The 16,334-nt window shown below is 39.4% G+C and overlaps 1 protein-coding gene across 5 annotated transcripts in view; it reads right to left on the bottom strand.

The window, feature by feature from the left end:
• The window catches only part of stxbp5l (syntaxin binding protein 5L), a 523,376-nt gene that overhangs the window by 132,910 nt on the left and 374,132 nt on the right, over positions 1–16,334 (bottom strand). Inside the window, exon 19 of one of the 5 annotated variants that reach the window (XM_048540357.2) lies at positions 10,976–11,041. The exons of the other annotated variants lie outside the window; for them this stretch is intronic. Coding sequence (XP_048396314.1) covers positions 10,976–11,041 — 66 coding nt within the window. The remainder of the gene's footprint in view (positions 1–10,975; positions 11,042–16,334) is intronic. 5 annotated transcript variants of the gene reach the window in all.

Raw genomic sequence — 16,334 nt, forward strand, 5'->3', positions numbered from 1 at the left:
TAAGATGTCAAATGCAAACCACACAAAGGAAGCCAGTTCTCCAGGATTTACAAACATAGAACAGTACAGCGCAGGACAGGCCCTTCAGCCCACAGTGTTGTGCTGAGCTTTTACCCTAAACCTAAGGTCTAGCTAACCTCCACCCTTACCTTATACTATCATCCATATGCCTGGCTAATAGCTGCTTAAATGCTCCTAATGAAGCTGACTCCACTCCCCTCTCTGGCAATGCATTCCACGCTCCTGCCACTCTCTGAGTAAAGAACCTACTTCTCACGTCTTCCCTATATCTACCTCCACTTACTTTTAAACTATGCCTCCTCATAAGAGCTACCTCCACCCTCTATCGATATTCATACCAGTATTGCCAAAATGTATGCATGTTGATACTTTTTAGACTTCTTTAAAGTTGCCAAAGTCCACATGTAAGCTCTGAGGGACTCTTGTGAAAACTTCAAGGCTGCTACGCAAATCATTCACAGACATGGATGCAGTAATAGACGTCTGCAAAAAACCATGTAGGTCAATGCTTCATATCCTGGCAAATGTCATAATGCTTTCAAGTTGCAAGTCTGCTTTGCCAGCCACTTTGGGCCATCAAAAAATTAAGGGGTAGCTACTGAGCTAAAGAGCCAAGCCACTAACAACTGGGCTTCTGACTCTTACACAGAACATAGAACATAGAACATAGAAAAGTATAGCACAGTACAGGCCCTTCGGCCCACGATGTTGTGCCGTGGAATAATCCCAATCCTAAAATAACCAAACCTAATTTACATTCCCCTCAATTCACTGCTGTCCATGTGCATGTCCAGCAGTCGCTTCAATGTCACTAATGGCTCTGCTTCCACGACTACCACTGGCAAAGTATTCCATGCGCTCACAACTCTCTGGGTGAAGAAACTCCTAATGACATCTCCTCTATACCTTCCTCCTAACACCTTAAAACTATGCCTCGTGGCAGTCAATCCTGCCCTGGGGAAAAGTCTCTGGCTATCGACTCTATCCACGCCTCTCATTACCTCTAGGAAGTAAGCTACAGGAGGCAGTTCACTTCAATATCACTGATAAAATATATGTAAATTCATTAAGTCCATAAAATTAAGGACACTTTAGCTATTTTTCTTAATTATATTTCTTTTATAATCCAGTTGACACCTGGCCTACAAAAACCTTTGGAAGCCAGACCTTGGCACAATCTGCTACTACATGGTAGTTGCTGAAATGTACTGACCCGAATGTGAAGTCAAGCAGGTGAAGAGTGCTCTGCCCTCTCCCAAATTAAAAAAAAGTGACACATTCTCCAAATACATTCAGCTCAATGCCCTAGCCTCCAATTTTTGTCTCCACTGTTACTCCTCACACAGTTTCCGATATCTTTCCCTACCTCCCTTTCCACACCCTACCTTCGAATTCTCTTCCTTGATCTACATTCCTCATCATTGTTCAGCACAACTTGGCATGCTGTGCATCTCAGATGTATACCAAATGAAACTCTTTATAAAACTAAAAGGATTTGAAAAGAAAAAAGAATCAACCATTTAAACAGCTTGCATGAAATTAAGCAGTACTGGGGCCTTGTGGCATAGTACAAGTGTCCATACCTCTGGGTCAGAGGGTCTACATTCAAGTCTCACTTTTCTTGAAGGTACGTTGGATCAGGGCAAGTAAAAAATACTGCACTTAGAACTTTTTGAAGGGCTCTTCTGATGTAGCGGTAATCTCCCTACCTCTGGGCCAGGAGGTCTGGGTCTGAATCACACCTGCTCCAGCGGTGTATCTTAACTTCTCTAAACAGGTTGATCAACAATATGTACACAGCAGTCTTCAACCAATCTTTACATGTTATTCATTTGATGTGCTCCTTCTCTGCAACTGCCCTTCTGTTCTTTCTCTCTCATCTTACAGCAGGGGAATAGAACTAATTAAATAGCTCTGTTAAAGAGTCAGCATATGCAACTTGGGATAAATAGCTTACATATATGCTATGAAGCTTTTGTGGCACAATTCTGAGAGCACTAATTGTTTATTAATTGGGTGTTTAGTTATATTCAGATGGGGGACATCAATTGGAAATCATTTAACCTCCTATACTTATGAATAAACTGAAGCTGTGTAGTGGATTTTGAGATGTGTTTTTAAAATGTATGCATCTGCAATAAAAGCTTAAAAGTATAATGCCTAGGCTCCAGTTCTTTTAGCACCTGGCTATTTAAAGAGTTGAACAGGAAGACACCACTAAATGGATTGACACAAACAGATCAGGAAAGTAATTTTGTGCAATGGGGGAAGGAAATTCTAAAATATTTTAAATTTAGGGCAGTAGAAAATAAAGCTGTGAAAAAGTAAATAATTGCGCCAGTGTCATTAGTATAAGGGATGTCTTAACACACTGAGAAAAGTAGTAAAAGCTGTCGGTATGTTTAAAGCTATATCTGTGTGTAGCAACTTTAATGTTTAGAGTTAAGCTTAAGTAAATAAGGTATTAATTCTCGTGAAGGTGATCAAAGGAAAATAACCTAAGGGATTACAACTGCATTTAATGATGTTAATGGCCATTAGACAGCTAAATATTCACAGTATCTTATTACTAACATCCTAACATCAAGGGAAATGCGCCTATTTATAAAATTAAATACCTCAAGTGACCAACTAGTTCAAGAAATAAACATAGCGGGTGTCATGATAAAGACAACAGTCAGGTCACTACTTGATTAACAGATCCAAATCATAATAAAGTATTTAATGAGAGGCTATGAAGATAAATGTTTGTTTTCATTTGTTTTAAGTAGTTTAAGGAATTTAAATACAGTGAATGAATGTTTATTAAAGAGTTTTTTTTAAATAGTGAAATTAAATTGTGAAGTTAATGAAGTTAGATACTTTGAGCTTTATTCTATTTCATCTCAACGTTGGTCCTGAGATCTGCCCTTGCTGGATACTGGGTGTATTGGCATAGAGGGTGCGAGGGCAAATGGTTGAGGCATAGGTTGGCATGAGTTGGCACAAAGTTAGCATGCTGGCCATAAAGGGCATTGGGTGGGTACAAGGTATAGGTTGACATAAGATTGAGAGGCGATGGCAGGAGGTGACGATGGCTTGAGATGGCTTCTGTTGGCATACATGGGGTAAGGAGAATGTATAGCGGTGAGGAGGGATAAAGGGATTTTTTTCAAAGTTTGAATGAAGTGTTAGAGCATAGAAATGGGACTGTCCCTGTACTTGGAGGCCTGTGACTGTCTCAAAACTGTTTCTGGGGATGGTACATCTGAATCCAGTTATCAGCCACCTCCTGGAATGACAATTAGCACATCCAGGGTATTTTCTCCCAAATTGGGAAATCTAATGATGGTGCAAATTCAGGTCAATTCTTTGAAGGGATAAGGAAAAAGCAAACAAAAGTATTACTGGAGATGTCATATTATTGAATTTTCAAAGGATTTTCGATATGGTTTATAAGATCATGACAAAGATGTTATCAAAGATCAAAGGGCCTGAGAAGCCAGAGCTGCTGAATGCATATTAAGTTATCTTAAAAACTGAAATCAGAAGATGGGTAAAGGGTAATTATTCAGATTAGAAAGAGTTAGAAAGTGGTCTTTCACAAGGATGCGTACTGGGCCTACTTTTATTTATATTTTACAACACTGATCTGAATTTTGGAATAAAAAATCTCAATATCAAAATATTGGGATATTCCAGAATATTTGGAATAAAAATCTCAATATCAAAATTTACCAATGATGTCAAGCTAGAGTTACACCTAATATTGACAAAAAAAGCATCAAAATGCAAAAAAGCATCAGTGAAATTGCAGAATGTGCTGTTCGATAGCAATGAACTTAAACCTTGATATATGTGATTGGGTCAAATAATCTGTTTGAACTTATCTCTTCCAAGACACCTCTGCTCTAACATCAGAGTTGAATCTGTCGTAACTATTTGTTCAAGAAGCGTGTTGCATTCTGAAGTACATCAGTTATAGGTTTGTCAATTGGCTCAAGTAGGGTATGCTGTTCATCAACTACCTCAACATTTATTTATCCTTACAAACCTGTTGGCTCTTGTTGTCTGAGTGCTCTTCAGTGTTGATATCATAGAATATATTTGTGTTTATCCAATATAATCACAGATACCTATTTGATTGAAAGTATGAAACAGCTTCTTATGCCGAAATAACTAAATGCAATTATTTTTTGTTGCTGTTCAGCTATGAGTCTCAGGAGCCCTATGATATTTTCTACCAGTTGTTCCTTGACCACCAGATCCTTGACTTTATTTAGTTGATTCATTCTTCCATTTAAAAAAGGGTGAGGTCAAGACTAGTCCAGAGTGGGGATTCTTGATTGCGAGCTTGTTTGCTCCGTGGCGCCCTGTGGATGTCGATATCTTTGAAGTCAGGAACCGGAAATTATCCTGACGATCCAGAATCAGTATCCTTACCTTAGAAAATAGAAATCTGACTGGGGTTGCAAATAAATGGGATCGAGCAATATGGGTGAAAATAATAATTAAAAACAGCACCACAGATCAGGAAAATAATTAAAAATGCAAACAAAGCGCAGGGATTTATTTCTCGGGATGTAGAATTCAGAAGCCCGGAACCAAGTAGTTAAACCTATATAGGACACTGGTCAGAGATAGTAGGAACTGCCGATGCTGGAGAATCTGAAATAACACGGTGTGAAGCTGGATGAACACAGCAGGCCAAGCAGCATCACAGGAGCAGGAAAGTTTGATGTTTCGGGTCAGGATCCTTCTTCAGAAGAAGGGTCCCGATCCGAAACGTCAAACTTTCCTGCTCCTCTGATGCTGCTTGGCCTGCTGTGTTCATCCAGCTTCACACCATGTTATCTAGGACACTGGTCAGGTCACATTTCGAATACTGTGCATAATTCTGATCTCCACACATCAAAAAATATATAGAAACACATAAGAAAGTACAATAAAGATTTGCAAGGATTAGAACTGAAATGACAGCTGTAAGCAAGATTTAACAGGTTGAAGCTTTCTTCTTTATAAACGAGATTTAGGAGGAGACCTGACAAAATTTTTGAAGTTCTGGATGTTTTGGGCAAGATAGAATTGAGAAATGTTCTCACATGGGAGAAACTACAGGCTTTAATTACAAGACAACTACCAATACATTCAATGGAAAATAAAGCAAAATATGTTTAATTAGTGGGGTTGGAATGCAAATGTTTTCAAAAGAAAACTGCACTAATACATGAGTTAAAGGGAATAGAAAGGTAAGCAGAAATGCTGTGACGAGGTAGATGAAATGTGACGAAACACATACGGAGAATAAAAACTAGCACTGATTAATTGAGGTGAATTATCCAATTCTATGCTTTATATTCTATGTAAGGTAACTCAATGTTATGATTTTACTTCCTTCTCTTACATTTCAATTTTCCAATCTGGTGATATACACACCTGAAGTGGTAATAATCTAAACCTTTCCTTTATAGAGACTACACAGATTTCTTGCATATTTTCAGCATTTGCTTTTTTTCCCTTAACCAGATTCTTGTCAAGACTCGTACATTATTTGTAATGCTAGGAATTGAGCATGCATGAATACAGATGGTGGGACTGTCTACACTCAGAAACTGACAGAGTTTTGCATTGCAAAAGCATTTGGGTTTCCGCTAATATTGCAAGCCGAAAACTGGTGTTATCATAATGCAAAATCAAAAACATTACTGGGAAGGGAAATTAATACTTTGTCAGGACATTCTCAGGTCACGTCTGTGTAATTTTGACAATAAATTAAATATTAATATTTATTTAGGTTACTTTTTCCCTTTTCTTGACGCTTGAATTTAGCTGAAGAAATGACATATATAGTACTGAAGCTGTTTGTCTTGCGGTCATCAGGATAATTCGTAATAAAACCAATGAAGGGAAAACCAACATTTGTATTGAATGAGGGGAATGATAATTAGTTAGCACATTGATTCCGATTGGTAGAGGGATTGTCATGGAAAATGCATTAGTTAACTGCCAGGCTGTTTAAATTTTAAATGAGGCAGATTGACTCTGATCGATTCAGACATTGTCCTGAGAAAAGAACCAGCAAATACCTGTCACCAATTTTGCTGAGTCAAAACAGGCACAGTCTGCGTAGACATTTCTTCTGTTTGCAAAGAACAGCGCCCTGTGTATTAATACGTCTAACTTCCAGTACATGTAAGTGTACAATACTGTGAACTCAACTGGCAACCTTAAACTGGTTGCCAGTGTAATTTTTCACACATTCAGATTATTTATCAAATGTCTAATTGTAGAGTTATAATCTCATTTTGTATACTATATTGTGAGTAATGTAGGTATGAGCTGGTTGGATATGGTCAGTGTTGCAAAAAACTGTGGAGATTGCTTTTCAACATGATCCACCAAGCTCTGGAACACACAGCCTACATATCTGGCATCACACTGAGACCGAAACTCATATTTCTCATTTTTTATTTGTATAATAGGCAGTATGTCTTTTTGGCTTAACGGCACCATCCAGTCAGTAGCAGTAGCAGCTTCACTGCTTGTAAAAACATTTGAGATATCTTTGGCTTACAGGTTAATTTGAGGTAGACTGGGCACTTTTTGGGACTAAGTTTGAGGCCTTAGACCCAGCAATGACTCTGCATGATAGACAATGAGAAAAGATTTGATCAGGGTAGCCAGTATCCTACAAGATGATTTTGATGTTCCCTGTTTCTACACTAATTTTGCATAGTGGATAAATGGCTTGGACTCTATTTATGAAGTTGCCAATAAGGCAAATCTTATAACGTGAAATTGTGGGAAACCTAATGTGTATACCATCGGTAAGATGTGTTTGCAGGAGACAATAGAACAGAGCACTATGGCTGATTTCTTAATTAGGAAATTGAGGCAAGGGAGCTCAACTGACTATTTCGAACAGGAATTTGAAGGCAAGGTGGAGTTCACTAAGACATAAGTAATTTCTAACATACAATTTCACATTCAAATATCGCAAAATCTATCATCTATATGGTGGAAACATGCAAGGAGTAGGAGTTTAGGTGTCATTTGGTGTCATATGGACTTCAGTAAGGCATTTGATAAGGTTCCCCATGGAAGGCTCATTCAGAAGGTCAGGAGGAATGGGATACAGGGGAACTTAGCTGCTTGGATACAGAATTGGCTGGCCAACAGAAGACAGCGAGTGGTAGTAGAAGGAAAAGATTCTGCCTGGAAGTCAGTGGTGAGTGGGGTTCCACAGGGCTCTGTCCTTGGGCCTCTACTGTTTGTAATTTTTATTAATGACTTGGACGAGGGAATTGAAGGATGGGTCAGCAAGTTTGCAGACGACACAAAGGTCGGAGGTGTCGTTGACAGTGTAGAGGGCTGTTGTAGGCTGCAGCGGGACATTGACAGGATGCAGAGATGGGCTGAGAGGTGGCAGATGGAGTTCAACCTGGATAAATGCGAGGTGATGCATTTTGGAAGGTCGAATTTGAAAGCTGAGTACAGGATTAAGGATAGGATTCTTGGCAGCGTGGAGGAACAGAGGGATCTTGGTGTGCAGATACATAGATCCCTTAAAATGGCCACCCAAGTGGACAGGGTTGTTAAGAAAGCATATGGTGTTTTGGCTTTCATTAACAGGGGGATTGAGTTTAAGAGTCGTGAGATCTTGTTGCAGCTCTATAAAACTTTGGTTAGACCGCACTTGGAATACTGCGTCCAGTTCTGGGCGCCCTATTATAGGAAAGATGTGGATGCTTTGGAGAGGGTTCAGAGGAGGTTTACCAGGATGCTGCCTGGACTGGAGGGCTTATCTTATGAAGAGAGGTTGACTGAGCTCGGTCTCTTTTCATTGGAGAAAAGGAGGAGGAGAGGGGACCTAATTGAGGTATACAAGATAATGAGAGGCATAGATAGAGTCGATAGCCAGAGACTATTTCCCAGGGCAGAAATGGCTAGCACGAGGGGTCATAGTTTTAAGCTGGTTGGTGGAAAGTATAGAGGGGATGTCAGAGGCAGGTTCTTTACGCAGAGAGTTGTGAGAGCATGGAATGCGTTGCCAGCAGCAGTTGTGGAAGCAAGGTCATTGGGGTCATTTAAGAGACTGCTGGACATGCATATGGTCACAGAAATTTGAGGGTGCATCCATGAGGATCAATGGTCGGCACAACATTGTGGGCTGAAGGGCCTGTTCTGTGCTGTACTGTTCTATGTTCTATGTTCTATGTTCTATTTCATTGAAGACACATTTCTCATGGAATTCAACAAAGGTATTTGTAAAAGCTGAGCCTAGTGGGGATTTCATAAAGTACCATTCATTTTCACATACATGGTGTTGTTAAAATGGACTTAGCTGTGTGAGTTTATCAATTCAATGAATACTAATTCATGCAATTTGGGCAGGTTTAGGTAGTCATGACACCCTAAGGCCATCACATCTGGTATTGAAAGGTACCTCAGATTACCCTGGAGGGATAAGGTATCTCAAGCATTTGATCAACAGGTGAAGCTAGTTGATTGACACTGCTAATATGTGATACAAACACCAGTGATTTTTGCCACTAGCAGGATGCTATTGTCAAGCCAAAGAACTGATCTTTCTCTGTCACACTAACTTGGTGTATGAATTTCACGAAGATGTGATACTAGATAGGTATATCATATAATCAATGATGATGGGTTTGTATCAAACAGCATATCACTTCACCTGCTTGTAACAGGCAAAGTACTGACCATACCTAACCAGCTGGCACTTGTTAAACTTGTAACAGTATCCAACATGATTCCACAACTGGATAAAATTTCCTAGATAATTCCAAGTGTGCAAATAATTACATTGATAACAAATTTAGGATTATCAGTCAGGCCTTTAGGGGGGCTTACTTGTTTGTACTGAAAACTACATATAATAATTCACAGTGCCCTGTCTTTGCAGTGAGAAAGAACATGTACACAAGTTGTACATGTTTCAACTCAGCAAAATAGGTGCGAGCCGTTTGCTGGTCAAAGCATTCCAATCAATCCGCCTGTATGCTAAGTTATTTAAACAAAGCCTAGCAGTTAACAACCATCATTAACTGGTGTATCCTTTATGGTAACACATCTACCAATCAGTTCATGTGCCAATCAATCAGCTCAGTCCTCTCATTCAGTATAAATGTTGATTTTTCCATTAAAATTGGTATTCTCCTGAAATATCTCGAGAGTTCAAAGTGTAAAGTTTTGACAAAATATGCCTTCACCAAATGACTATTTGTGTTCATTACGTCTTACTGCCCAACACTGCAAGAGAAGATAATCAGGAAAATGAAAATTGTAACATGTAATACTAACAGCAGTGACCAATTTGGCATTAATATTATAATTACAGAAGGTCAGATGAAAATTCTAATTAAATGATCAAGAAAGAAAAATGTCAGCTAATGATTATTACTTGCACTAGTGTTATATCTAAGGCAAAGTACGTTGTATTCTCAAGTAAAATATAAAACAAAGTCATACATACAGTTAAAAGTGAAATATTATATGTTCTTTTGGAATGCATTACATTTACATTTGTTTTTCCTCTGGCTCAATTTTATTTTAAGTCCTCACTCTCATTGGATGGGATTGCTTCCAAAAATACAGTCAGCTTGATCAATTTTCATTCCATTAGCATTACAGATCAAATAAAATACATCTGCTTCAGAGGAGTGAAACCCAAAAGAACATACATTAATTTATCCAATCCTAATTTACTTAATATATTTGCTGAATAACCCATTTAGCTACGAAAGTACTTACAGTGGTTGCAACTGGAGTACTTTAATAGATCTAGTTTCAGTGGTCTCCAAACAGATGCCCATAGTCAGACTTCTGCCTGTCTCTCAGCAATAATTACATTATATGTGATTCTCAATAATCTTTCATGGAAAAGGTGTTTAAAATCTACAAATCATTTAATGATCACTAATATTTAGTTGCTCAATTGTATACTCCAATGTAAATTCAGAAATGATAAATGTATTGGCACTTAATTAAATGCTTTTCTTCTTTTACTCTAATTTAATTGAAGTTAATTTGTTTCTCTTCTCGGCATGTTGTATACTAATAATGTATTAAATTTAAATTAATGAAAACATTTCCAGCAGTAACTGAGCAAATACAAGCTTGGCATGTTAAATCCAAATTGGCATGAAAGGAGATGACCAATTAAATTAATTGAGATTGTTTTGCATTTCTGCCCTGATTATGTATTGCATCTTCTATATTACCAGGCACTATGCTATGAAAAGCCTCAGCTGACCATGAGAGCTGTAAAAGTTGGAGGCCACTGGCAAGATTGATACCATGCTCCGTACAGTGGATTCTGTTTGATGTCAACTCAAATCGCTGAGTTCATTTGCAGTGCTGGCATCTAAATTATTCACAAATTCATAATGGAATTTGTTCATTGTGACTCCATGCCTAATGCCCTTTTGATACTGCAAAGGTTTAATATAATTGTCAACGTATTAGCGTCTCTCTGTATTGGAATTGTTACCTTTTTTATGCATAATTCTTGAAGAAAGATTTACAGCTGCCAACGTGACAATTACAAGAATCCAATGTACCAAATACTTTTCAACCTACTTAACATTTGGGCATATTATAGACCATACTTTTTTGTTTTAAGTTAATATATGAATAACTTAGTTGCCACACGGAAGAGTACTGGTTAACTGTAAGTTATAAATGGAAAATAAAAAGAAATTCAGGATGCTGTGACAAGATATGCCCAACAGCCTTATTAGGAAAGCAGAATTTTATTCATGTTTTCTGACCGATCATTATGGTAAATCATGATCACGTTAAACAGGTAAATACATCAAGGAGCAATATACACCATTTTCTTTTAAGTGGCAATTCAAATATTAATTCTGCCAGTTGCACTCATGTGGCAAAACAATATTAGTCATCCATTTAAAACAGAATAAAATATGGTCTACGGACATGCATGACTTACTCTGATAAGATGCACGGAGTCGTTTCAGTGAGTATAAACTAGATAGGCCATGCATGCAACAAGTTTCTGTCAGCATGCCAAACCATCACGAGCAGCAGGCAGGCAGAGGAGAGAAAAACAAACATAGGCTAACGTGAAAGGAAGTGGCACCTAGCTGTCAAATAGCAAGAAGCATATAGGAGAAACTGATAACTGAAAAATAATTTGTTCTTTGAATGCACATTGAAGACAAAGCCATTCACCAACAGTTAGGAGTAATGGTGTGAAGGTGAAACCAGCATTTAACATGACCAACACAGACACATACAAATAACTGGATATGTTTATAAATATATATATCTATATCTGGATGAATCTACACATAATGTTAGTCAAGAAAATGGGATCATTTGTGCACATTCTTTAGGCATGATAAGGATCCTCAAAGCTCCAAAATGGTGGCCTTGGGAGTTGTGCACACTTTTGGGTAAATTGTATTGGCTGCTATATTGGTGAAGGTGTTTGTGTGCATGCAGTAACTGGCTGATGGAATTATTAAGTAGCACTGATATGATACCTGGGGCTCAACTCTGCAGCTAACACCATCTCTTAATCTCCAAATAGTTGAATGCATATTCAGCAATGTAATAGATGACCTTGCACACCACTGGCACTATTAAGTGTATCAACATTTTTTCTTCATTCATGGATTTGGCTACTAAAGGGTGGGCTACACCATTTAATGTTCACTCCCAAATGTCCTGGAGAAATTGGTGAAATGCCTTTTCAAACCATTGCCTGAAGGTGTAGGTACACCCAATAAAGTAACCCTAGCCCCAGAGGAGCAAGAAAGCTGCTATCTCATTAGAGAGAGAGACAACTGGTGGTGAGTTTAACCTGGGGGCTGCAATGCCACAGGTGAGGGGTGTGACTGAAAAGGAGGAACCTTCCTGTTGACCTCAGCTGATACAGGAACTGAACCTGCACAGTTGGTCTCACTCTGCATTGCAAACGAGCCATCTAGCCAGCAATTAGCTGGAAAGCTGATATGTGACACCCACAGTATGGGTTCAATTCTTGCTCCAGCTGAGGTTACCATGAAGGCCCTCACCTATGGTATTGTGATCCTCAGGTTAAACTCACCACTTGTCATCTCTCTCTAATAAGAGAGCAGCCCTATGGTCCTCTGGGACAATGGTGACTTTTCTTTGGTGGGGTTAGTTGGCTCAGCTGGCTGGACAGCAGGTCTGCATTGCAGTGTAATACCATAAGTGTGGATTTAATTCCCATACTGATTAAAGTTGCCATGAAGGACTCCCCTCTCAACCTCTCCCTTCACCTTAGGAATGGTAACCCTCAGGTTAAAAGCACCACCAGACATTTCTCTCTAATGGAAGAACAGCCTATAGTCCAGTAGAACTATGGTGACTTTCCCTTTTCTTTAGGTAGACCTGAACTGTTATTAGGGAATGAATATCAAGATGTTGACCTAGCGATGATGAAGGAACTGTGATATGCATGGTGTATGTCTGGGAGGCGAACTTACAAGTGGTGGTGTTCCCATTGCTCGTTTTTCAGGTTGATGAGTTTGAAAAGTGCTGTTGAAGAAGTCATGGCCAGCCTGTGGGTTGCATCTTCCAGATGGCACATATTTTTGCCATTGGTGATGAGAGAGCAAATCTATAATGTGATACATTAATTGCCAAACAAACTAGATTTCAATTAACTTCTTGAGTATTACACTCATTGAGGCAAGTGGAAACCATTACTTTATACCTCTGTCTTATGCTGTGTAGATGGTCGACAGGCTTTGGTAAATTGAGAGCAGTGCTAGTTAGTACAGAATGCCCAGCATTTTACCTTCTTTCATAGTAAGAACATTAATGCGACCCATCCAGTTAAGTTTCTGGTCAATGGTGTCCCGAAGGAAACAAACATTGTATAGTCATCTACAAAAAAGCTACTTCTAACTTTTAGGTGGAGGGAAAGCCATTAATGAATCAATTGAAAATGGTTGGACCTAGGGCACTATTTTGTGCAATTCCTGTAGCTATGGCCTGGGGCAAATGATTGGCTTCCAATAAACACAACCATGTTTCTCTGCGCGAGATATGATACAGCCAGTGGAAGATTCCCATAATTCCCATTGACTTCACTTTTACTGTACACATGGATCACACTGCTTGATCACACTTGGATAAATGCCACTAAAAGGAGTCATTCTTGCTTCACCGTTGAAATTCACCTCTTTTATCAATGTTTGGTAAAAAGCTTTATTGAGGACTGGAGATGAGTTGACCCAGCAGAACACAGATTATGCAACATTGAAGGAGATATTACTGAATCAGTCCCAACACTTGACACCACTTTGCTGATGATTGAGAGCAGGCTGATGGGTGCTCCTGAGATGCTGCTTGGCCTGCTGTGTTCACCCAGATTCACACTTTATTATCTTGGATTCTCCAGCATCTGCAGTTCCCATTATCTCTGATGGTATTAATGGCTGCTTTTAATTTGTTTGTGCGCAGGATGTGCATGGGTAATTTGCATATTGACAGGTGTATACTGATATTGCAGCTGTATGGAAGGTGTTAGGTTGAAAGTGCACCTAGTTTTACAGTGCCACAGTGAAACATCGTCAGTTTCCAGTTTTTGTTACACTCCATATGTTCTGTCATTTCCTGATATCAAATTTAACTAATCACTTTGTGCATTATCTTGGTGGTCTTCTGTGTGCCATTGCTTACTTGGTGTTTTTACAGAATGCTATGCCAGTGGCTGTAGAATGGTTGGACGAAAGCTGCTCATGTAGTTCTGGGCATTGATTGTACTATTTTCATGTCGGGCAGCAGACTGAGCTGAGATTTGACAGTAGGTGGCAGAGGGGTGGCAAAGGTGGGAGAATGAATGTTGTCATCCTGGAAGAGCGAAAAGAGGGACCGTATTCCAGGAGGCACTGTCAGTTTCTTGAGACAGCCCCCTTGCTGTTGTAAGAGATGCCTAAAGTTGGTACCTTGCCTTGGCTGGATCATTTTTGGATAGATTTACTCTAAGGTTTTGAAGTAGATCTGTAGCTCGGGTTGTGGGCATTGAGGTTGGTTGGCTTGAGAGCTGGTTTGTTGTTCTGCAGCCATTTCATTACCGTGCTTGGTAACATCCTCAGTGTAGCCTCTGATGAAGTCTGGAAGAAGACTACTCAGAGGCGCATGAGGATGTTACCAAGGGTGGTAACAAAACGTCTGCGGAACAATAGATAGATTTACTGCCACTAACACTTCTCCTACTACCAGTCCATGGGACTTAATAGTATTAAATGGTAAAGAATTGACTACTTCAACAAAAGAGGCGTATATGTGAGTAACAAAAAGTAGTTTATTACTTATTGGTGAGTAACCAATCTGCTAACTACATTATCATTACGCTAAAAATATTGTTATCTCCTAGGAGATAGAAATTAGATCTATGATATATGGCTGTTGTCTGTAGAACTGGGTAGCAACTAACAACAAGCTCTTTCCAGAGAGAGTCATTAATATGTGAGTTGGTGAAGCTGTTCAAAAGATATCAAGTTAACCCATTCAGGCCAATTGTCTTACACAACATATACCTCCATCCATTCCTGCCTCCAAATAAGCCGTTTTTACCCATGTTTAACCCATTGTTCAATCAAAGTATCAAGTTTTCAACATCTTTTTGCCAAGTTTGATTTTACTAATTTATTTGATCTGAGGGTTTGATGATTCTTCCACATTGTGGCTATGTTGGATCAGAGAATTGATACGTTCCTGTTTTGCAGAAAGTTTGATGACCTGTGCTCCATAACAGTAAGTGCTATCTCATCTCTCTGTTACCTCATATTTCATTCTGTCTCAGCCTTTGCACACACCTACCAAGGCTATTGGTCTAACTTTCTCACTACTGCATGCAACATCTTCCCTCAGTGGCTCTCATCCATCTCATTCTCCCAAACTACGAAACTTTCCAGCCCTTTGGGCTTCCTACTCATTCACTGGGGATACTTTATCACATTTGCTGCTCCTGCGCTGACATTAACAGCTCTTCCAGCCATTTTTGACTCCCTCCTTTTGATTAATTGAAGAGAATCTTGCAAATGATTAGTCACTGCCTGCCTCCCAGAAAAGGACCCATTTATTCCCACTCTTTGTTTTCTATATGTCAATCAATTCTCAATCCATGCCAATATCTTACCCTTTTCCCGTGTGCCTTCATTTTGTCCATTAACCTCTTATGTAGGACTTCATTAAAAGCCTTCTGAAAATCCAAGCATACCACATTCACTGGTTATCCCTTATCTGTTCCTCCAGTTACATCCTCAAAAAACTCCAGCAGATTTATTAAACATGATTTGCATTTCATAAATCTATGCTGGTATGTCCAACCATGTTAATGCTTTCCAAATGTTTTACTATCACCTCGAGTATAAGGTAGTGGACAGGGACATGTCTGTGGATATTCTTTATAAGGACTTAAGAAGGTATTTGATAAAGATCCGCCACATTAGGGGCATTTAAAAAGTCCTTGGATAAGCATATGGATGATGATTGTATAGTATAGGAGGAGGGGCTTGGATTAGTTCACAGGTCAGCACAACATCGAGGGCCGAAGGGCCTGTTCTGCGCTGTATTGTTCTATGTTCTATGTTCTAATATAGGAATGAAAGGACCAAGACAGGTTGCTGACATTCATGCTCTCAGCCTTCCCCAACCCTCATGCAGGGAGTGGACCAAGGTCATTTGTGCTGATGTTGAGACTTTCAAGTCGAAGCAAACAAATAAGCTCCATTTTGTTGTATTGCATTCTACTCTTATTTGTGCAACTAATGGCCTCTCTTCTGTAGTGCAGCACCCATACAGCCACCACCGCAAAAAGGCCAGCTCTTCCTTCACCTCTGAGGAAGAAATCGCAGATCCCTCTGAGGATACATTGGCAAGGTTTCCTCCTGCACATTCTACCAGCTAAGGGTGCCCTATATTGGTGGAATCCTTTTCTAGATTATACTCAGGAGAACAATCATGTAAGAATTTAACTGGCACATCTCCTCAGTTGCTCAAGGAAGAACTGTTCCAGGTCACTGGCACTTTGACAGCTGCCAGACATCAGGTATCTGCTCAGCCCCAACTAGAAGATGATTCCATGGTGTCAACCATTGATAACGTTTGTGTATTTGCACAATCAGAGGAAAAGCAGACAGCCTTGTCTGAGACTTGGTGATAATATTGAAGTTTGGAGGAGTCCGCAGACATTATCAGAAGCCTGCTTTTCTGCTTGTCTCCATGCACAGGCTGATGGCCATCATGATCAGCCAAATCTAGCAGAATTCCCAGTGCCTGTCAAAAATACTCTCAGACTTGCATTCCAT

This window comes from Stegostoma tigrinum, chromosome 12 (genome assembly GCF_030684315.1).
Source record: "Stegostoma tigrinum isolate sSteTig4 chromosome 12, sSteTig4.hap1, whole genome shotgun sequence".
NCBI lineage: Eukaryota > Metazoa > Chordata > Chondrichthyes > Orectolobiformes > Stegostomatidae > Stegostoma > Stegostoma tigrinum.